This window comes from Petaurus breviceps, unplaced genomic scaffold (assembly GCF_028583685.1).
Source record: "Petaurus breviceps papuanus isolate PSGF00001 unplaced genomic scaffold, PetGlider_PUasm1.0 229, whole genome shotgun sequence".
Classification (NCBI taxonomy): Eukaryota; Metazoa; Chordata; class Mammalia; order Diprotodontia; family Petauridae; genus Petaurus; species Petaurus breviceps.
The window spans coordinates 18,210,124-18,233,677 of record NW_027185903.1 but is presented as its reverse complement, the minus strand read 5'-3'; the positions used below and the strand labels follow the sequence as shown (position 1 = coordinate 18,233,677).

Below are 23,554 nucleotides of genomic sequence, written 5' to 3'. Positions count from 1 at the left end.
TAAAATAGTAGATATACTGTAAAAACTGACTATATTTCCCTCCCTACTATCTCACCTCCCACTTGTTCTATTCTCTACTTTGATCCTGTGCCTTTCAAAAGTGGGTGCTTCCAACTTCCCTCCCCCCCAGCCTGCCCTCCCTTCCATAATTCTCCCTCTCATCCCCTTACTCCCTACTCTCCTGTTTAGTGTGTATTTCATTCCTTCCCCAAGCCAAATTCAATGAGAATAAGGTTGACCTATTCCCTTTTGCCTTCCTATTCTTCCCCTCCATTGTAACCATTTTCCCTTGCCTCTTCTGTATGAGATAGTTTACCCCATTCTGTCTCTCCCCATCTCCTCTCATTATATTCCTCTCTCACCTCTTAATGTAACCTTTTAAGTATCATCCCTTCCTATTAAATTGGTCCTGTGCCCTCTATCTACGTATACCTGTAAACATATATACACACATTCACATATGTATTCATATGCCCATATATAGACATACATATATATATATTTTTTTTCTATTCCCTTCGACTATTTTCATACTGAGAAAAGTTTCATCAGTTACAATTATCATTTTTGCATGTAGGAATGTAAATAGTTCAACTTTGATAAGTTCCTTATGATTTCTTTTCCCTGTTTACCTTCTCATGCTTCTCTTGCTTCTTGTATCTGAATGTCAAATTTTCTATTCAACTCTGATTTTTTCATCAAGAATGCTTGAAAGTCCTCTATTCCACTGAATGACCATATTTTCCCCTGAAACATGATACTCAGTTTTGCTGGGTAGGTGATTCTTGGTTTTAATCCCAGCTCCTCTGCCCTCTGGAATATCACATTCCAAGCCCTTCTATCCCTCAGTGTAGAAGCTGCCAGCTCCTGAGTTATCCTGATTGTGTTTCCACAATATTCAAATTGTTTCTTCCTGGTGCTTGTAATATTCTCTCCTTGATCTGGGAATTTCAGAACCTGGGTATTATCTTCCTAGGGGTTTTCTTTTTGGGATCTTTTTCAGGAGGTGATCGGTGGATTTTTTTAACTTCTATTTTGCCCTCAGGTTCTAAAACATCAGGGCAGTTTTCCTTGAGAACTTCCTGGAAGATGATTTCTAGGTTCTGACTTTGATCATGGCTTTCAGGTAGTACAATAATTTTAAAATTCTATCTCCTGGATCTATTTTCCAGATCAGTGGTTTTTCCAGTGAGATATTTCACATTGCCTTCTATTCTTTTCATTTGTTTGGATCTGTTTAACAGCATCTTGATTTCTTATAAAGTCATTAGCTTCCATTTGCTCCAATTTAATTTTGAAGGAATGATTCTCCTCAGTGAGCTTTTGAGATTCTTTTTCCATCTGGCAAATTTGGCTTTTTAAGACACTCTTCACCTCATTGCATTTTTGAGCCTCTTTTGCCATTTGAGTTACTCTGTTTTTTAAGGTGTTATTTTCCTCAGTCAGACTGTTGACTCTCATTTCATAATTTTCTTTCATCGTTCTCATTTCTCTTCCCAATTTTTCCTCCACTTTTCTTATCTGCTTCTTAAGGTCCTATGGCCTGTAACCAGCTTGTATTTTCCTTTGAAGCTTTTGGTACAGAAGTTCTGACTTCACTGTCTTCTTCCTGTTCCATGCTTTGATTCTTTTTGTCCCCAAAATAGGAGTCTAATGTTGGTTTCTTCTGTTTGCTCTGTTTCTTTTGCCACTCAATTACTTGACTTCTGGGCTTTTTGCCACAGTAGGACTCTGCTAACAGACAGGGGAGCTTCATACCAAATGCTTGGGTTTTCTCAGCTGCCAAAGGTATTAGCTGGTTGCCCTTGCTGAAGCCTCCACAGGCTCTGGCAAGCTGGACATACACCCAAGACCTCCACCCTAGACCGCAATCCAGATCCAAGCAGGTTAAAGCAAGAGCAATTATCCCTCAGACTGGTCACTTGGTCCCCCTACACTCTGCAGGCCAGGAGATGAAGCTGCCACATGGGGCAGCTGCCCAGCCACGGTTCAGCCCCATGCACTCCCAACTACTGGCTCTCAAAGTCCACAGTGCACTGAACTCTCACTTTGTCCTTAGCATCTATGTGTTGATAATTCTGGAAACGGCCACAGCTGCTGGTGATTTGGAGTCCCTCTGGCCACCCACCCTGGGGCTAAAACCTCTGGCTCACAGGGGCCTGGCTGTGGCTCCCAGAGCACTGTGCTGGCCAATTCCTCCTGGCCTGCTAAGCTGTCCTCAGGGAGAGGTTATCTTTTCTGTGTCATTCTGTGGGTTCTGCAGCTCCAAAGTTTGTTCAGAGTACCCTTTTTACATGGATCGGGGAAGGTGGAAACTGGAGCTGCATGGAGGACCTGCTTCTACTCCACCATCTTGACTCCGCCCCGAGAAATATGTTTCTTAACAACACACTGTTAAACCTTTCTCAAATTTTGGTATGATTTTTCTATACAATAACAGTTTTTGAAGAAGGATAAGAAACAACTACATGCTGCTCTAGTTTCCAGCTGTCCAGGGGCTTGGAACTGTGACTTATAACCCAGAGGCCTCATCTGTCCATACTCCTAAATTATCCTTCCTTTTCCTCTCTTGAACCCATCAAAACCAAACTTTTAAGGTAGTTGATTTCATTTAGCTATTAGGAGAGCCAATGATCAGACTAACTCACATAAAAGATATAAATGATCAATTTCATGCAGGGGTTTCTTAACTCTTTTTTGTATCATGGACTCTTTTCACAGTATGATAAAGATTGTAGACTACTTTTCAGAATATATTTAAATGCATAAAATAAAATACATAGAATTTTAAAGGAAACCAATTATACTGAGATGCAGTTATCAAGATTTTTTTTTTAAAACGAGTTCATGGACCCAAGGTTAAGAACTTCTCACTTAATGTGTTAACCATAGTAGAGGTTTTCCTATTTTAAAAAATTAACAGGATAAACTACAGAAGTATCAACCTCTCTTCCCCTTCTAATCCTGCACCTCAACCAGGAAGCACAGGGGGATAGTCAGGTCTGTTTGTGAATGAGGATGGACTCAAATTACAATGGAAAACTTAGACGTAAAATGCCAAATTATTAGAGTAAATTGTAGTAGAAATCACTGGACATTCAACAGACATTTTATGCATATATGTCTACTCAATACATATCTATTTAACATGTCTTCAATACAAGTGAAATTAACTTTCATTTAGACAGATGAAAGAAGAATAAAGTGAAATCTAACATCCAATTAAGTTAAATCGACTAGTGTGTGCTCACAAAACTCAGCCAACTGGACATGGTAGGGGGTTTTTTGAGGTGGGTAATCTTTACACATATAAATTTTTACTCTCCACTACAATTCTACTCTAGGCTATGTCAAAGAAGCACACAGTCAGGCAAGGCCCTCCACCAAGATGCCAAGTAAAGGCTTTGAGAATAGGTCTGATAATGGTCCCCCTCCTAAGGATTGGTCTAATTAGGATAAACAGTGCCAAAACACTGACTCCCAAATATTAAGTTTTCATCACAACTCATGAAGTCTTTCTACCTAGGCACTTAGGGGTTCAGCTCTATCTCAGTGATGGGAGTGTCCACACAGTTAAATCTCAGGCCCTTGAGGTCATTTATTCTATAAACACCTTCCTGGCAAAAGCACCTGTGACTTATATTTTGTTGTTATTCAATCACTTTAGTCATGTCCAACTCTTCATGACCCCCTTGGCAAAGATCCTAGAGTGGTTTGCTATTTCCTGAGGAACTGAAGCAAACAGAGTTAAATGACTTGCTGAGGGTCACATAGCTAGTAAATGTCTGAGGCCAGTAAGATGACTCTTCCTGACTCCAGGACCATAACTCTATCCACTGTGCCACCCAGCTGCCCCATTTATATAGACTTGAGGTTTCCAAAGTACTTTATACAGATTAGTAGAATATTGATCAGCACAAGAATCCTTTGATGTGGGAAGGAATATTATTTAGGAAATTGAGGCTCAAAGATGTTAAGGGACTTGCCCACAGTCACAAAGGCAGTAAGTAAAGACAGTATATTATGACTGTAGCAGTAAAATCAGTGTTCTCAGTCAATAAGCAAGTTTAGAAAGTATAAAATGCCTTCTACGTACTAAGGCACTGCACTTGGTACTGGGAATTTACAGAACCGAACAAGCCCCTGCTTACTGGGAGCTTACATTTCACTAAAGGAGTTACTAATTTGCTAAAAAAATTACTAAAGGGGGCGGCTAGGTGGCTCAGTGAATAGAGCACTGGCCCTGGAGTCAGGATGACCTGAGTCCAAATCCAGCCTCAGACACTTCACACACACACACACACACACACACACACACACACACACACACAAACTAGTCATGTGACCTTGGGCAAGTCATTTAACCCCAAATGCCCTCCAAAAAAAAAAAAAAAAAGAAAATACTAAAGGAAGACCACAAATTCACAAACAGACTGAAGACATATATAAAACATGTGATGGGTGGGCAAGAGAAACATACACCTAGGGGAATCAGGAAAGACTTCTTAGGAAGTGGCAATGGATCTAAGTGTGGAAGGGGAGTTACTGTTTCCAAGACATAAAGGTAAGGAAGAAGAACAGGGAAGGTTTGGGGAAATGGATGGTCTTTGTGAAAGCATGGAGGTTGGAAAAGAATGGTATCTACCAAGAACAGAAGGCACCCTGGCCCTTAGAAAGATGGGCAGGAACCAAACTGTGAAGGGCTTTAAAAAGTCAAATAGAGAAATACCTAAAGGCAAATGAAGAACTACTGAAACTTCCAGAATAGAAGAAAGACATGGCCAGCCCTACAGTTTTGGAATATCTCAGGAGAAGCAGTGTGGTATACTATAAAACATTCTGACCTTGAAGTCAGGCAAGACCTGCCTCCTCTACTTAACAGCTGAGTGAATCCAGGTAAGTCACTTAATTTCTCTCTCTAGTCCTGGCTTCCTCTTCTGCAAAACGGGCCAATAAAATGAAGCATTTACTTCACAGGGTTGTGAGGAAAACATGAGATAAATTAAAGTGTTTGCAAACCTTATTAAAGTCTAGAAAACTGCCAGCTATTCTCATTCCCATTATATGACAACCCTATGTACAAGAGTGGAAAGAATGCTGGATTTAGAGAGAATCTGGGTTCAAACTTCTACTATTTACTACCATTTGCCTTGGGCAAATCACTTAAACTTCTTCAGGCCTCAGTTCCCTCAAACTCAAAGAGAAACTGATCCCTACAGATTACATATTGACTTTAAAAACCATCAGCGAATGTTATATAGTATTTTTATTAATTTTGTTAAATACTTCCCACTTTCATTTTAATCTGCTTTATGCTGAGGCCTGAGTTTGATACCCCTAGACTAGAAGAACTTGGAAGTCACAGGCTCAAAATTTATGATCCTGAGTTCTGTAAAACTTTTGGAACTTGGAGATTTCTCTCTAAAAACAGGCTAGTCCCTCCAACTCTCCCTCACCTCTTGAACTTGATCTTGACCCCCAAGCCCTCATTTTTCTCCCAGTTTATCATGCCTGTTCTCAATTCACTTTCCTCACTTCTCAGCCAGTTCAACAATGGTCATTAGAATGCTGGTGATTAATTTCTTTTTTTTTGGTCAGGGAAACTCAAAGATGGCAAAAAGATGGAGCTATGAACAAAGGCATGGAGGGATTACTACCTATATCAGTAGAAGGGGATGTTGATACTGATGAAATCATAAATCATTTAAGTATTAAGAAGATAAATTCTCAAAATCTGTATTGAATGCCAGCAGAATCAATTTAATAAAGAGAGAACCACCTTTAAGATTCTCTGTACTCTTTACCAAAGTAGGACAAGGATATTAAATACATTAACCAAAGACTAATTTAAAAGCTAATCAGCAATTTTGCAGCTATGAGGTTAAAACTCAGAAGAGACAGAACTAGAAGATGGGCACAGCATTTACATTATAATATAAATTAAGCTGGACAAAGACAGATACAATGCATGGAAAAACAGGTTTGGCACTGATTAAGGAAGAGAATCAAGAGAAATGATATGAAAAAACTCAATTGATTTTTAAGGTAAAAAAAGTTTTTATTCTAATGCTATCTTGGAAAATTTTACAAAAACATATTCAAGATATATTAAAGTTAGTGTCATAAAAGACATCATTATGGATCAGGCATTGTTATATTTTCTCAACTAAAAAAGCAATATATTTCTGCAATCTTTGGGGGAAATTTTTTTAAACATTTCATGATGTACTAAGTACTTCCAATGTTGGAGATACTGCATTAGAACCTGGCTTCCAGGTTCTTAGATTTTTCTCCTTTTCTTGCCAATACTCTAAATATTCCATAATAATGTACAGTCTTGGTTATTTTGGAACAGTTGATTATGCCATAGGCATACAGCAGAGAATCTGAGTTGAACGGGACCTCAAAGGCCATCTAGTCTATCTCATACTTAAACAAGAATCCACTCTGTAATATCCCTGTCTGGTAGCCACCGTATTTTTTAAAGATCCACCTCCCTCAAGATTGTAGAGACCCACTACTTCCCACCTCTTTCCACTTTAGGATGGCTCTAGGACCTTCACCCTTACAATAAAGGCTAAATGTGCCTCCCTGCAACTGCCAGCCTAATCTCTCTTCCACATTAAAGTCTTTCAAATACTTCAGAGAGCTAGCATGTCCCCTTGAGTTTTCTCTTCTCCTCTCCAGCACAAACATTCATCCCCTTTTCCTCCACTGATTTTTATGTAATGTGATCTGTTTCATTTTACACGACTTTACAAAAACCACTGAAAGTGGCTCAACGATTTTAGTTGAGTTCATTCAATAACTGTGGATGTAGTTCATCTAAGCCTGGTAACTAAATCAAAGGTAGTTAGGTGCTCTCTTAGTCTTTTTTCATTTTATCCTTTCCAATCCCATGATCACCATCCTTGGCAAAGAAAAAAAGAAAGCATAATAAGGGTAGATTACCTCTGCCTTCTCTCCACCTCTTGCCACCATTATTCCATCCCTCTTAATTCATATTCCTCTGTTCTTTTTCTTGATCTTTCTCTTTTTCAGAGTATAGTTAAAAGGATTTTTGTGGTTGTCCTTAAATTTCCTTATCAGTCACAGCTCATTCTGAGCTTTAACACTCTTGATATTATTTTTACTGTACCATGCCAGGCCTCTGTATAAGTTATCTGCATTTCATACATCTTAAAATAATTTTAATTAGTTCTTGTATAAACCACCTGGTTCTTTAAAATTCTCCCCTTTTTCTTCCTCAGAATACTTATTTTCTGTTTCTTCAGAATTTCATTCATGAGAACTTTCTTTCTCTAATGGACTGACTTCCCCTCTTAGAATTTTAGTGTCTTTGAAATTTGGTCTCCTAAAATCTAGAGTGCCTACCAGACTATGCTTTCCTCACCTTTTTTATCACAAATTCTAAGGATGAATGGTCACTTCCCTACAACATTCTCATCATTTACACCCTTGCAACCTTTTCCTTTTTACTGGTAAGAACACACATAATAGCAATCCCCATGGTTGGTTTCATCACCTTCTGAAGAATGAAATCATCAAGATACTGTTAGTCATTCCGATTTGGGCAGAGAAAGCTCCAACAGACATCTAGATGACTGTGAAACTGCCCATGACTACAAGTATCATGTCATCATTCTAAGCTCATGATCTATTTCCCAAACTCATCAATTTCCTTTCTGGACAGATTATGGTATTATGTGATACTACCACATGTTTCTGGTTCGGTTGAAATTCAAATATACCTTCCCTACCACACTTTCTTTCTCTGGGTTCTTGAAATGTCTGATATAAGTATATCTTCTTAATATACAATTGTTACTTTACAGTGACCCAACAGTATGACTCCAATTCAGAAACATAATATACCGACTAGGTACCATACAAACAACTGACAAATATTTGCTACTCATTCTAATCACATTATTTAATGTTTCATAAAATTCCCATCTTCAGTCAACTTGATGGTAAACTCATGAAGGCAAGAAAAGTGTGGCATCAGGGTACTTAGATTTGAGATCCCTCACCTTTTTAATAAAATACAAGCAATCAATAATTTATCTGCTTTAGGATTTTTATTGTCTTCAGGAGTAAATGTTTAACTAGTGATCACAGGACTCATAAAGGAGCTTTTGATATCACTTAGTCCACAAATTTTTAAAAAAGAGCCCCAGAATAGTTAAATACTCATCTATTGGTTGATAAAAGGTAGTAAACAACAGAGCTACAACTCCGAGTCAGTTTTCCTAACTCCAAATTCAGTGCTCTGTTGACTACCTCAGGCTGCATCTCTATCCAAACTCAAATATTAATGCTTTTATAACTGTTAAGAATTTCCAACTGCATTTATTAGTGAAGCAGGTTTAAGGAAACTCAAAGTTTGTCCCTTGGGGAAGGAAATACCAAAGTTACCCACTCAAAAAAGGTATACTAATGACATTTGCTTAAGGTTCTCCATAAAATATTCTCCTCTTTACCCTAGAAGTCTAAAAAGTGAAACCTAGCTAATTAACTTCTTTGAGGTATATTATGAATGTACTGACACTTTTTAATGTCAGAGAAAGAGGGGGAGAAGAGAAGGAGATCACCAGTCATAACTAAAAAGCTACGGTGTCAAGGTTCAATTAAAAACTGACATTGCTGGGGTTCAAATCCCTGTCCCCAAGATCTTTATTTAAATTGGCAAATTAGGTTACATATCCAATTCAGCTGTGTGAATCCCAGGAGCAAATGGAAGCTAATGACTTTAAGAGAAACCAAGATACTATAAAACAGATCCAAATAAATAAAAAAATAGAAGGCAATGTGAAATATCTTATTAGAAAAACCAATGACCTGGTAAATAGATCCAGGAGAGATAATTTAAAAATTACTGGACTACCTGAAAGCCATGATAAAAAAAAAAAAAGAGCCTAGAAATCATCCTTCAAGAAATTCTCAAGGAAAATTGCCCTGATATTCTAGAAACAGAGGGCAAAATAGAAATTGAAAGAATCCACCAATCACCTCTTGAAAAAGATCCCCAAAAGAAAACTCCTAGGAATATTATAGCCAAATTCCAGAGTTCTCAGGTCAAGGAAAAAATATTACAAGCTGCCAGGAAGAAATAATTTGGATATTGTGGAAACACAATCAGGATAACACAGAATCTGGCAGCTTCTACATTGAGGGATGGAAGGGCTTGGAATAGGATATTCTGGAGGTCAAAGGAGTTAGGATTAAAACCAAGAGTCACCTACCCAGCAAAACTGAGTATCATGTTTCAGGGGAACATATGGTCATTCAATGAAACAGAGGACTTTCAAGCATTCTTGATGAAAAAACCAGAGCTGACCAGAAAATTTGACTTTCAAATACAAAAACAAGAGAAGCATGAGAAGGTAAACAGGAGAAAGAAATCATAAGGAACTTATTAAAGTCAAACTATTTACATTTCTATATGGAAAAAATGATAATTGAGTCATGAGACTTTTCTCAGTATGAGGATAGTTGAAGGGAATGTATATATATATATATATATATATATATATATATACACACATATACACATATGTATGTATAGGAGGATGTATGTGTGTATAAATACATATGTGAGTGTGTGTATATATGTGTGTACATGTATACATAGACAGAGGGCACAGGACCAGTTGAATAGGAAGGGATGATATTTTAAAAATAAAATTAAGAGGTGAGAGAGGAATATACTGGGAGAAGGAGAAAGGGAGAGACAGAATAGGGTAAATTATCTCATATGAAAGAGGTTAAGAGAAAACTGTTACAATGGAGGGGAAGAACAGAAAGGTGAAAGGGAATGGGTCAACTTCACTCTCATTGAATTTGACTTAAGGAGGTATTAACATATACACTCAAGTGGGTATTTTACTCTACAGGAAAGTAGAAGGGAAGGGGATAACAAGGGGGATGACAGAAGAGAGGGCAGATTGGGGGAGAATATAGTTAGAAGCAAACACTTTTGAAAAGGAACAGGGTCAAAGTAGAAAACAGAATAAGTGGGGAAGAGGAATAGGATGGAGGGAAACACAGTCTTTCACAATATAACTACTATGGAAACGTTTTTGTATAACTACACATGTACAACCTATGTTAAATTGCTTGTCTTCCCAGTGGGGGTGGGTAAGGAGAGAAGAAGGGAAAGAATCTGGAAATCAAAGTTTTAAAAACAAATGTTTTTAAAAAATTGCTTTTTACATTCAACTGGGAAATAAGGTATACAGGCACTGGGGTACAGAAATCCATCCTGCCCTACTAGAAAGTTGGGAGGTATGGGGGAGTGTAATAGTAATGGAATATAAAGATCCCCCTGTATTGGGGGAAATCAGTAGGCTCTATATCTTGGGGTAGGGGAAAGATGGGAAGAAAATTTATAACTCAAAGTCTTGTAGAAATGAATGTTAAAAACTAAAAATAAATAAATAACAGTTTAAAAAAAAAAGAAGTTTCAGCAGAACAAGGGACAGGAAAATGGAGATGATTCCAAGCTACACACCTGTAAAGTGGGTCTGGACTAGAAAGCCCTTGCCCATAGTCAAGATTCATGCTAGAGCGTATATACTTAGAATTCTCTGCCTGCTATTCTCCTTAACCAATTGCTTAAAAATAAATAAGGTAGCCTAAGCTTCTTTGTGACAGGTCCTCTTTCTAGAGCTTCACAATACTCTCTCCTTAAGCTTTCTTCTTTTTCTTCCAATCTCTTCCTATTCGTTTTCTTCATTTTACCCCATTTCTGTCCAATACACTTTTCTACTGCCCAACACACCTTTCCTACAACCTTGCCTCTCCTTTTCCTTCTATTTTAGGTTCAACATGGAAAAACTCAAGTTAATTAGGAAAATGGGTAAGATATATAAATATTAAAGAAAACCAAGTGAAAATAGGTTTATATGATCATAAGGATTAGAAAAATGAATCTGTTATTTAGGTATTTTTTTTTAATTATAAGGCAAGGTGGATTTCTATATAAATGAAAAATTTCCGGTAGAAATTGGGGGGTGGAAATAAAATAACTTTCAAAATGAACATCAACAAGATTTTTTTTTTAAATAAAAAATGTCATTATGGCCTCTGTTGACAATTTTATAAAACCATATACTAGCCTCTTAAATTTCTAACATACAGCAAATATTATATTACCCAAGAACTAAAGTAAGACATTTATTTTTTATCTAAGTAAAACTACGCTAAGGAAAATAAAGGAAAAAGAAGGCATACACTTGTAAATCTAATCAAACAAAAATGAAATGACATAGGAAAGCACTTAACTAGTGGTTATGACTAGCTGACATAGGAAAGCACTTAACCATATAGGACTAAAATAAATTATTCCTAAATAACACTCATGAAAATATCATGGCTGTTATTCTCACTGTCTTAACAGCATTACTACACACATTACAGCACATTGCTTTTTTTGAAAAAGCAAATGAATTGGCATGGAAAATAAGTAAATTACTAATCATAAATGAGCAGAGATAAAATTGCATCACACTATCACGTAGTTACCTTAAAGACCATTCAAAATTAAAAGGTTCTAATAGTTAACTTTATATTTCAGTAAAAAAAAAGGACAAGAGTCAATATATTTGAACATTTTCACAAATATCAAACTTTTACCTAGTATGTTTCTATTGCAAAAAAAAATTATTTATATTCCATCAACTTTTATTTTTAATTTTTCTTTTCTGGAACAAGAGCTCCTAACAGTTAAAGGCAGTCACATTTTTATTATACTTAAGATCTACTATAACAATTATTTACTTCATAATTATAAAAGATTACATTTGAAATTTTACCTGAAAGCTCCATAAAGTGGTCTGTACCAACAGACAAATGAACAAGGAGTAAAAAGCATGAACCAGAGGATACTCAATCCAAAATCAACCCCTCTTCCAGGCTCAACACAAAACCAAGCCAGGCATCCAAAGATATTTAGGAACAGTGTTACAGCATGGACTGTGGAATCAAAAACACAGAAAGACAATTTAACTCAACATATCTGAGTTCATTGCATAAGTATCATAAATTTTGAAAAACCACTTCCTAATACAAAATACTTTAAAATGACACCCTATACAATTTCCAAATGTTCATTACATGTCAATGGATGTCTCATCATATATAGATATGTCTTCCAAAGGTATAAACTACAAGCCCTCTCCACCTTCTTCTCCTGTGGGACCCTTGCTCATGGGGTCCTCAGACATACTCTCTGGAGGGTCTTACCCCATGTGCTGGAGTCCTTCCTCTGGTTCTTTTAATATATTATAGATATCCTGTCATGGCAATTAGGCTGTCCATCTATTATATCCTTCATCTTCTATACAAGACCTGTAGAGCCCTAAGCCTAAACTTCTTTTTGATAGGTGCTGTTAGGACCTTGCACTAACAAATGCTGGGTGAATTGAATTTTCTAACTGCACAAATCTTATGGAATCTTTGACAATTCTCAAAAAACATTCATAGTAATAATCTGAATCTTCCATTGATCTCTGGGTCACCTGAAATTTTGACTCTTTTAAAATTATGGTCTTTGATTCATATATAGCATAACTGGGGAAATTCTAGCATTAAAGTGTTCCTAAAATATTTATTTTTTTCTTAACAATTTGAATATACAGGCAGAATATCAAGGTATTAGAATATTTAGCATAGATTCTGTTGCCCCTATAATGGTAACAAGTGGTACTGTCACACTAGGCCAGTCCCATGTTTTATAATATGTGCCCTTAAAGAAAAGGTCCTTCCCCCCAAAGATCCTTTCCTTTTTCCTTAGGCCTTTAACAATGTCTAAACTAGACAAAAGCATCTTGTCAAATAATTACAAAGTCTTGTTGATGGTTAGTGTTGAGGGCAGGAAATAGGGTTATTCCTAGACATAGATTTGTCCAATGCAACTTGCAAAAAGGGTCTACAGTTTTTCTCCCCAGAAACTGGGAGTTTCTCCCCAGTATTAGGAGGCAGCACAGTCTAGATTCCAGTAGAAAGAAAATGAGACCAGGACTTTTTATTTCAAAACACAGGACCTCATTCTAGTCTTAGTTTTAATACTCTATGATCTTGGTCATATCACTTCACTACTCTGAGCCTGTTTTCTCATTTGCAAAACAAGATGGCTGAGTTAGATAAATCCTCTCTTAGGTCTCTCCTAGTTTTCAAATTCTATCAAGCCTACTCTGAAAACTTCTTACAAAATGTTTGTTATAAAAAAAATCCACTGGCAAGGACCACGTCATAGTCCAACTACACCAAATTCTTTATTATGTTTCAAATTTTCATTAGCAAAAATCATCAATTCTGAAGACATGATAAAGTCATACATTTGGGGAAAATCTCAATGATGTTTTCTAGCAAATCCATTTTTTTTTTTTTGCTTTTTGGAGGGTGGAAGACAGGGCAATTGGGGTTAAGTGACTTGCCTAAGGTCACATGGCTAATAAGTGTGTCAAGTGTCTGAGGCCAAATTTGAACTCAGGTCCTTCTGACTCCAAGGTGGGTGCTCTATTCACTGTACCACCTAGCAGCCCCAAATCCATGGTTCTTAAAGGCTTAAAGTGAAAATGTACATTTCCATTACTGTGGTCAACTTTTCTTAATTTCTATCATTACTCTCAAAGATTGTGCAAACTCTTAAATACAGCTCATTGCTTTTATGACAAAATAGGAATCCGTACAAAACAGGATAATGCCATCACTGGGCCAAAAGATCTAAACTAATTCAGTAAACAACTCTGTGCCCTCACATATTGAATGAAAGCAGAGGTTAAAGTTACCAAATGAAATCATCTATTATTCCCCAGTCCAACAAAGACACATAATATACATTTATTTGAAGAGAAAACAGTACAAGGAACCTTAAAAGCTCTTCAAGTTAAAACTAAGTGAGGAATCAAAGTTATCAGAGCAGAGGACCACATAAGAGCTGGAAGGGCCCTTAGAAGTCACTGAGTCTACCTCCCTAATGTTATAGATGAGGAAACCAAGGCCTAGAAAAAGCCTCTGGTGTCAGACACACAAGCCTAAGACAAAATTGAACTGAGGTATCCTTGACTCCAGGTCTAATGCTCTTTCGAGTATACCACAACAATACATCGCTATAGATCAAAATACTCTTAGAACATGACTTAAAGGTTATTTTTGACCCTTTAAACTGTATCTTAAAAATCTTATGGGTAGAAAAATATTTTCTTGGACCAAACCTGTGATTTCAATGATGCAGGGGATATCTAAGGGTAGAAACTTGCTCTACCAATGCAAATCAATAGGCATTCTTCAACTTATAGTCTTAGAGCACTGTCAGCAACACTAAGAGATTAAATCATTTGCCAAATATCACACAGCTAGGGTATATATCAGTGGTGAGGTTTAAATCCAGGTCTTTCAAAAACACATATCCACTACACATTGTGCTACTGTTAACAGCAAGCACCTTAGCATATCTAGGACGGTTGCTAGCACAGTTACCAGAGAAAGGAGCACCAACATGTGGGTTTTCAAAGCCGAGGGACTCAACAGCTACCCAGAGTCTCATCTGTCCAAATCACACAACTCTTCCCATAAGTGAACCCCAAAGCAAAACCTCATCTCAGAGTATATATACCCTTCTTCAGGGTCAGAGGACATGACCCGCTGCCTAATTACAAAATAACAAAAGGTTACCCTCCTAAAAAAGAAGCCTCCCCCTAATCAAGCCCCTCCTGTTGGGTTCCACTTGAGGCCCATTAAGGGGCAGGGAAGATCTTCAAATTGCCTTACCTTTATTCTCACTATTGTGAAATTTTATTTAATGTATATATTTATGTGAATATATATATATCATATATATTACATATATAATTTCTTGATTCTAATATATAATGTAACATAAAAATAAAACTACCTGTATCTCCTTAAAAACTGGAAATTTCAGGAAAGTTATGCTATACTATCAAAGACATTTACAAAGTAGCTCAAAATTTACAAAGAACATACAAATTACCGCATCTGATCTTCAGACAACTTTGGGAGATAGATACTACAGAGAGAAGTATCTTAGGGATAAATAAAATGCAGCCAGGATTGTTAAGTGACCAGTCCATATTCACAAATGAATATGTATTTATAAAAAGGACTGCAACACAGGTCTCTCCAGATTTCATGTTCATTGCTCTTCTCACTACACCATGCTGTCTCCCATTAAAAAATTAAATAACTTTATGCTGGAACAGAAAGACAATATATGGCATCTATGTAATTCAGCCAGCTCTTACTGCTACAGTATCATTTAGTAAATTACTCCAAAGTAGTTAGTATTCTTTTTTTCACACACATTCTTTTTTTTTTTACCCTCCAGAAACACCTATCCATAATTAAATCCTTTAAGATTTCCCCCCCTAGATTTAGTTTGTGATTTCCTTATGAAGTATTTTGAATTTTGTAGTTATCTCTGTCAAATCTTGAGGACATGAGACAATTCTTTTATAGCCTTATCTCCCAGCCCATTTGAAAGGATTTTTTTAAAAAAATATTGATTCAATTCTTTCCATGCACACAAGAGGTACCATAAGATGTATCATAGGTTTTAAAGTTAATGCAAAACATTTGTAAAAAAAAAAAGCATACATGGAGAAAATCCCCTATTAATACAATTTCTATGAAGAGATTTCTGGGGAAATATTCCAATAATCCCTAAACATAAGTATGATCTCAATAATACATAGGCATATCAAAGACTTGGGATTTAGTTAGTGTGGGAACTGCTTCCATCAATGCAGGTCATAAGTCATTTAAAATTTTTTTAAATTGCCTGCAGCTTAAAGGGGTTGTTGCCCAAGGTCACAGCCTATTATCCAAAGACAGAATTTGAATCCAGATCTTTCTCAGTCCTAGTCAAATAATTAACTATGCCACACTGCTTACTGATAAGATTTAAAGGAGACAAATCTACTTTCTTTGTACTTGATTTACTTCTTTCATCCATTTCCTACAATACCTATCCTTTTTTCCCACGTCCCTCCCACTTCAATAAGTTCTAGAACCAGGATCAAGTCAACTTAGCCATTGTTCCTAATAGGAATCTACATGCATCTGCTTCCCAAAGGCCCCACTCACCACCCTCAAAATTTAAGACCAAACTGCTTCTCCCTGACCACCACTCTCTTTTTTGCATCCCTCTCCCCCATTAGAAAGCAAGCTCCCGGGGGCCAAGATCTGACTTGGATTTTGTATTTGTATCCCCAAAGTTTGGTGCATATAAAGAGCTTAATAAATGCTTTTTCATTCACCCATGTGTGTTACAGAGGAAAGAGATTAACTATTATGGAAAAGGGTTCTCTTCACCATAAAGTAAGGACTGGATATGTGTCACAATTTTTCCCTAAGTCAGAACCAGAAAAGGAATTTTTGCTCTCCCTGGGTTCATAGTCAGGTTTACAGCTATATCACGAATAGGGCTGGGAAGGATATTCAGAATATTCTTATCCATCTTAAGAAAAATGCAAACACTTGTCAGTTTCTGTGGCAAAACCATCTGTTTCTGCAAAGTTACTTCTCACTATGTATCACATTAATCTTGTTACTAAATGATATGTTTCATGAGATGCCAAGAAATTCATTAAGGCAGAGAACATAAAACTAGTAAGGCGAATTTCTTCCATAATAAATTATATCTTTTATCTTTAATAAAATATACTTATATAAGGTTGAATGGACACACATATGAAATTTCTACCCTTTACATTAGAATGGATAAAAATGATGAATTTTTAAGAGTTCAACACAGGAACTAGGATGTCAATAAAAACAGAAATACTTAAAATAATAATCGCTTAAGACAAGGGATCCAAACTCTTCTTTTCAAATCCATAATGGCCTCATTTAAATAAACAATGTGACTATTCTATCAGGCAGGAATTGTGGACTCACAATTTAAGGGAAAGAAGGACTTTATCTATACTTAAAGAAAGAACAAGAAAACAAATTTGATCTATCAATATTACAACTTGTGAAGAAACAAATCTGACCTAGGAAAAGTAATGTATGAGCTACAGTTCTACTGTTCACCTAGGGAAAAAATATCAGACACTTCCTCCAACTAACTTAATGAGTACTATGCTTCTACAAGTTCTCCTACTGCCTTTTACTAGTGCCAATGGCTGGCTGGCATCAGATACCAACCAGTACCAAGACTAAACAGAACTCAACAAGGACGCTCCAAGAAATTCTCAAGGAAAATTGCCTTGATGTTTTAGAACCAGAGGGCAAAATAGAGGTTGAAAGAATACAGTGATCACCTCCTGAAAAAGATCCCAAAGAGAAAACTCCTAGGAATATTATAGCCAGGTTCTGAAATTCCCAGATCAAGAAGAGAATATTACAAGCATCCAGGAAGAAACAATTTGAATATTGTGGAAACACAATATTACAAGCATCCAGGGAGAAACAATTTGAATATTGTGGAAACACAATCAGGATAACACAGGATCTAGCAGCTTCTACCCTGAGGAATTGAAGGGCTTAGAATGTGATATTCTGGAGGTCAAAGGAGCTGGGATTAAAACCAAGAATCACCTACCCAGCAAAACTGAGTATCATGTTTCAGGGGAAAATATGGTCATTCAGTGGAATAGAGGACTTTCAAGCATTCTTGATGAAAAAACCAGAGTTGAATAGAAAATTTGACATTCAGATACAAGAAGCAAGAAAAGCTTGAGAAGGTAAACAGGGAAAAGAAATCACAGGAACTTATCAAAGTTGAACTATTTACATTCCTACATGGAAAAACGATAATTGAAATGGATGAAATTTTTCTCAATATGAAAATAGTTGAAGGAGGGTATATGGGTATATGAATACAGACGTGAATGTGTGTATATACGTTCACAGTATACACAGATAGAGGGCACAGGACCAATTTAATAGGAAGGGATGATACTTAAAAGGTGAAATTAAGAGGTGAGAGACGAATATGAGAGGAGATAAGGAGAGACAGAATGGGGTAAACTATCTCATATAGAAGAGGCAAGGGAAAATGGTTACAATGGAGGGGAAGAACAGGAAGGCAAAAAGGCAAAACCTTATTCTTATTGAATTTGGCTCAGGGAGGGAATGACATACACACTAAATAGGGTATCTCACCTTACAGGAGAGTAGGGGGGAAGGGGATGAGAGGGGGGATCATGGAAGGGAGCGCAGGCTGGGAGGGGAGGGAAGTTGAAAGCACCCACTTTTGGAAAGGGACAGGATCAAAGTAGAGAACAGAACAAGTGGGAGGTGGAGGTAGGATGGGAGGGAGGGAAATATAGTCAGTCTTTTACAATATATCTACTATGGTAATGTTTTGCATAGCTACACATGTACAACCTATACTGAACTGCTTATCTTCCCAGTAAGGGTGGGTGACAAGGGAGGAAGAGAAGGAATCTAGAATTCAAAGTTTTAAAATCAAATGGTTAAAAATATATAAATACTATTTTACATGTAATTGGGAAATAAGATATACAGGCATTGGGGCATAGGGATCCACCATGCCCTACTGGAAAAGTCGAAGGGGGTATGGGAGAAGATATGGGAGAGAGCAGATTGGAGGAGGGGATATCCTGTGGGACTGCTATTTTGGGGCAGTGGGTAGGGGAAAAATGGGGGAAAAAATTGTAACTAAAAATCTGGCAGAAATGAATGATGTAAACCAGAAGTTAATAAAGCATTTGGGAAAAAACAACAACAACAGGGAGTTCTATAAAATATAGTGCAACTTTTGGCTATAGCTAAAGACAGTATGATGGTATATTTTAGGATCCCGGGCTATAATTCTTCCACTAAAGTCCTTCATCAGTGGTCTCATCCCTGGTTCTTAAAAGCTATGCCAGTTAAGCACAAACTTGGCAGATCTTATCAGAATGAAAAGACTTCAGGTACATTCAGCAGCAAATATGTACCTTTCATCTGAGGACCAATTAAGTGAAATTCAGAAAGACTCATCACCAAAGATTTTTTGGAGAGGGGCAGAACAGAGTATAGCAACTAATGAAGGAATTACAATCTGAATTAATAAAAGTGGTGACCACCCTAATAAAAACTTTGATTCTTGAAATTTTAAAGTAAATATTACAATTATTTTGGAAATGCTCTGGACACCTCTGACAAAAACCAGAGGTTTAATCCAGGGGTGTTGAGCCTGCAGCCTCAAGGCCATATGTGGCCCTCTAGATCCTCAAGTGAATCCTTCACTTCACAAGTTTGGATTCGGTCAAAGGGCTGTACTTGAGGACCCAGAGGACCACATGTGGCCTCAAGGCCACAGGTTCCCTACCCTTAATAATCAATGGTACTTCTTCCACTAATGAAAATACATTTACTTTTCTAAAAAAATACTACAGTATCTGATTAGAGTAGAAGCTATGGTAAAAGATTCAGTTTATTCTACCGTCAAGTATTTTGACTCCATTGTTGAAAAAAGTCACGAGAGCCACGTTTAACACAAATAAAAAATAACTGTGCGTTCTTCTGCACAAAAATAACACTATAAGCTATCTTTAATGCTATTTTAAAAATATATAATCACTACATGGAAAATACATTTTGAAAGAAGGAATTGTTACAAAATTGTTACACCTATCATATGCTAGGGCAGTTCTATACACATTTTTCCTCAAAAGAGTTCAAGTCTTTCCCACTTTTTCCCACTAAAATTAAACAAATGCTTAAATAAAAATAGTTCTCTCTGGCAAAGATAATCATTATCATTTGTATTTACAACTCTAAAGTACATCAGTATGTCTTGGATCTTGAAGTTGAGATTTGGTCTTTTAAAAAAAGAAAATTCTGGGGTGGCTAGGTGGTGCAGTGAATAGAGCACCGGCCCTTGATTCAGGAAGACCTGAGTTCAAATACAGCCTCAGACACTTAACACAAAAAACTAGCTGTGTGACCTTGGGCAAGTCACTTAACCCCAACTGCCCTGCCTTCTCCCCCTCCAAAAAGGAAATAAAAAGAAAAAAAAGGATAATTTTAATATGAAAACTTTATAACTTGAGTCTTAAAATGGAAATGTTAGATTTTGATGAAAAAATAAAAAGTCCATACAAATTGTATGGTTTGTTCTATACTCACACATCCATAAGTAGTACATAATCTTTACTGTCTTCTGAAATTCTACAGGGATGTCTACAGAAAAATCCTGATAGAAACAAGGTCCCACTGGAAAATTCCCAGGAAGAGGCGGCCAATTATTTTTTCTGCCTGCAAATGAAAGAAGCAAGTAATTTTAAAACAATGCCACACCTGTTATTCTTATTTAGTACATCACATCAAAGAGATCTATTTTTCATTTAAAATATGTCTTAGCTTACTTACTCTACAAAACATGTAACTTCACAAGAGTGGTTACTGAGCTCTAATGGAGACTACAGATCTGCTACAACTGAGGGGTAGTCAGTATGCCTTTTCCTCAAGTTGCTTTGCCTAAAAACAAATTACATGGCACTCAACCTCCTGGGATTAGCTTCCTCCAACTGAGTTAACTTGGTTATGATTCACATCCTTTACAGAGTACACACTTGAAAGCTCTTGTAGTATAACAATACCTGTCAGAACTTATATTTCAATGAAATAGTTTTTGAGAATCCAAGGTCACCTTCATGACAAAGAATTATCAGAGTAGCAGGTTACAAAAAATACATCTGCCTCATGATTTCTAATCATTCTGCAAACTAAGTGTGGTTAACTACATATTTCAATGTCCATGCCTCCAAAAATGCCAAATGTTATCAAAACTTTAACAGAACACCACTTCTGAACAACACACTGGAAATTAAAATCTTTAAAAGAGAAATCCTTTGTAATCTCATATCATTCCTCTCCAAAATTTCTCTAACCTGACAAGAAAACCCTTCATCCTATAAGCTCACTCTAGGCCCCAAATCCACACATTCAAGGTACCTTCTGCCCCTGTGGCCTCCTCCTCTGATTGCATTGCTCCTCCCACAACCACAATTTAATGAAGGCACCCAGGCAGCCACATCTCAATTCCTTTCTAGGTTTCAGGAATTTCTCTACCATGTTCAAGTACCTTCAAGTGTTTCATGTTTAATACTCTCCCCTACCTTTTCAGCTTCTTTCTATGTGTACTCTTCACACAGTAGAATGTAAAACTTCCAACTCTTTGTTTCTGCTTCTGTCTGTATTACCAGCACTTAGAATAGTGCCTGACACAGTGTGAACTTAATAAATGCTTGCTGGCTGACTGGCCTCTCTGAAAATGGATACCCCACAGAAATCTGAAACATGTCCAAAATGAAACTCATTATCCCTTCCCCTAAGCTCTACTCTCTTCCTAACATCACTATTACTATTATCAAGGGCACTGCCAGCTCCCAATCACCTAGCCTCACACCCTGTCATTATCAACTCCTCCCACTCTCTCATCCCACCCCTCTCCCTGCCTCAAGTGTCTCCCCTCTCCAATCCATCCTCCACTGAACTGTTAAACTAATCTTCTTAAAGTGAAGGTCTGACCAAGTAACTCCCCTATTCAATAATCTTTAATGGCTCCCTATTATTCCCAGGATCAAATACCAAATTCTTTGACTTTAAAACCTTTCATAACTAGGTATTTCCAGTCTTCTTAAACCTTACTCTCTACCACATACTCTGCAATATACTGACACTAGCCCTCTTGCTCTTTCTTGCACAAGACACTTCCTTCCCATCCCTCTAACCTGGGCATTTTTATTGGCTATTAATTCTCCCCTTCCTCATCTCTGTCTTCTGACTTCCTTCAACTCTCAGCTAAAGTCCCACCTTCTCCAAGAAATCTTTCTCAATCTCCCTTTATTCTAGTACCTTTCCTCTGAGATTATCTCTAACTTATCCTGTATATATCTTGTCTTTACAGTTAGACGGCAAGCTTTTTTGTTGTTGTTGTTTCTTGGAGGGAAATTGGGGTTAAGTGACTTGCCCAAAGTCACATGGCTAGTGTGTCAAGTGTCTGAGGCCGGATTTTAACTCAGGCCCTCCTGACTCCAGGGCTGATGCTCTATTCACTGCACCACCTAGCCACCCCAACAGCAAGCTTCTTGAAAGAAGGGGCTGTCTTTTGCAATTTTTTGTACCCCTAGCATTCAGCAAAGTACAAGGCAAATATCAGGCACTTAATAAATGCTTGTTGGCTTAATATTTTCAGTACCGCTGGTTGGTGAGTTCATCCCACTTACACTCACATTCAGGATTGCTAACTGTATTTGCCTCAATCCTATTCACTTAAATTTATCCTTCTCTTTCACTACGTCCCTCAGTCCTCAAGAATCTTATTTCCTTCTGAGCACTGCCTCCCTTAATCTGTCTGTCCTCTTATCCTTTTCCCTTCCTTGGCTAAACACTTTTCCCTCCTACTTCCCTGCTGGAAAAAACAAATTTCTGTTATTTTAACATAAATTCATGAGCATTTTGTGCATTCTAATTCTGCACCAAAGGCAGTTTAGTAAAAAATTATTTTTAAGTAATTTCAGCACAATTTAAAAAAAACCTTCACATAATGGTCACATATCCCACTTTTTTCCCTCCAAAAAAAATGGCACAAATTCTGCAACAATTATTCAGTGAAATTCAGCATTTAAATAGTTTCTTTCTGGCTGCTCACAATATTTTCTGCTTGACTTAGGAGTTCTGGATTTTGGTTATAATATTCCTAGGAGTTTCCATTTTGAGATATCTTTCAGGAAATGACTGGTGGATTCTTTAAAGTTCTACTTTGCCCTTTGGTTCTATGATATCTGGGCAGTTTTCCTTTATAATTTCTTGAAATATGATGTCTAGGCTCATGGGTTTCTGGTAGTACAATTATCCTTAGATTAAGTCTCCCTGACCTATTTTCCAGGACAGTGATATTTCACATTTCTTTTCTTTAGTCTTTGGAATCATTAGCTTCCATTTGGCCAATCGTAATATTTAAAGAATTATTTTCTTTAGTGAGGTTTTGTACCTCACAAGCTGTTAATTCTTTTTTCATAATTTTATTGCATAGCTCTCATTTCTTTTCCAATTTTTCCTCTACTACTCTTATTTATTAAAATCTTTTTTTTGTTGGCTTTTTTCTTTTAATCCCTTTAACTCTTCCAGGGATTTTTGTAGGACTTGGATCCAATTTGCATTCTTCTTTAATGCTTTGTTTGCAGATGTTTTTAAGTCACGTTTTCTATGTTTGTGTCTTGAGGTTCCCTGTCACCATAGTAGCTTTTTATGGTTCAGGTTTTTATTTGTTCATTTTTCCAGCATATTTCTTGACTTTGGACTTTTATATTACTGATGGGTCCTTAAAGTTTTCAGTTCTTCCAAAATGATAAGATCTGGGGAGAGGTCCATTCATTGCCCTCCTGGTCTGAGCCCTGCAAGTTCTTGACCCATTTTGGGTCTGTTCACTTATGCTGGTTCAGTTTCTATAAACTGCTGCTGGATTCAGTCACTGTTAGCCTGCTAGAAAGTTTGGCAAGTTCAGAGCAAAGGAACTGCTGACTACCCCCTTGGAATGCATTGGAGACCTTTTTGGTCTCCTGCCCTG

General features: G+C 37.0%; 1 protein-coding gene across 3 annotated transcripts in view; it reads right to left on the bottom strand.

The window, feature by feature from the left end:
* The window catches only part of SCAMP1 (secretory carrier membrane protein 1), a 110,355-nt gene that overhangs the window by 31,839 nt on the left and 54,962 nt on the right, over nt 1-23,554 (bottom strand). For all 3 annotated transcript variants that reach the window (XM_069096284.1, XM_069096286.1, XM_069096285.1), the window contains exons 5-6: nt 20,110-20,238; nt 11,817-11,976 (exon numbers count right to left, since the gene is read on the bottom strand). In XM_069096284.1, coding sequence (XP_068952385.1) covers nt 11,817-11,976; nt 20,110-20,238 — 289 coding nt within the window. The remainder of the gene's footprint in view (nt 1-11,816; nt 11,977-20,109; nt 20,239-23,554) is intronic.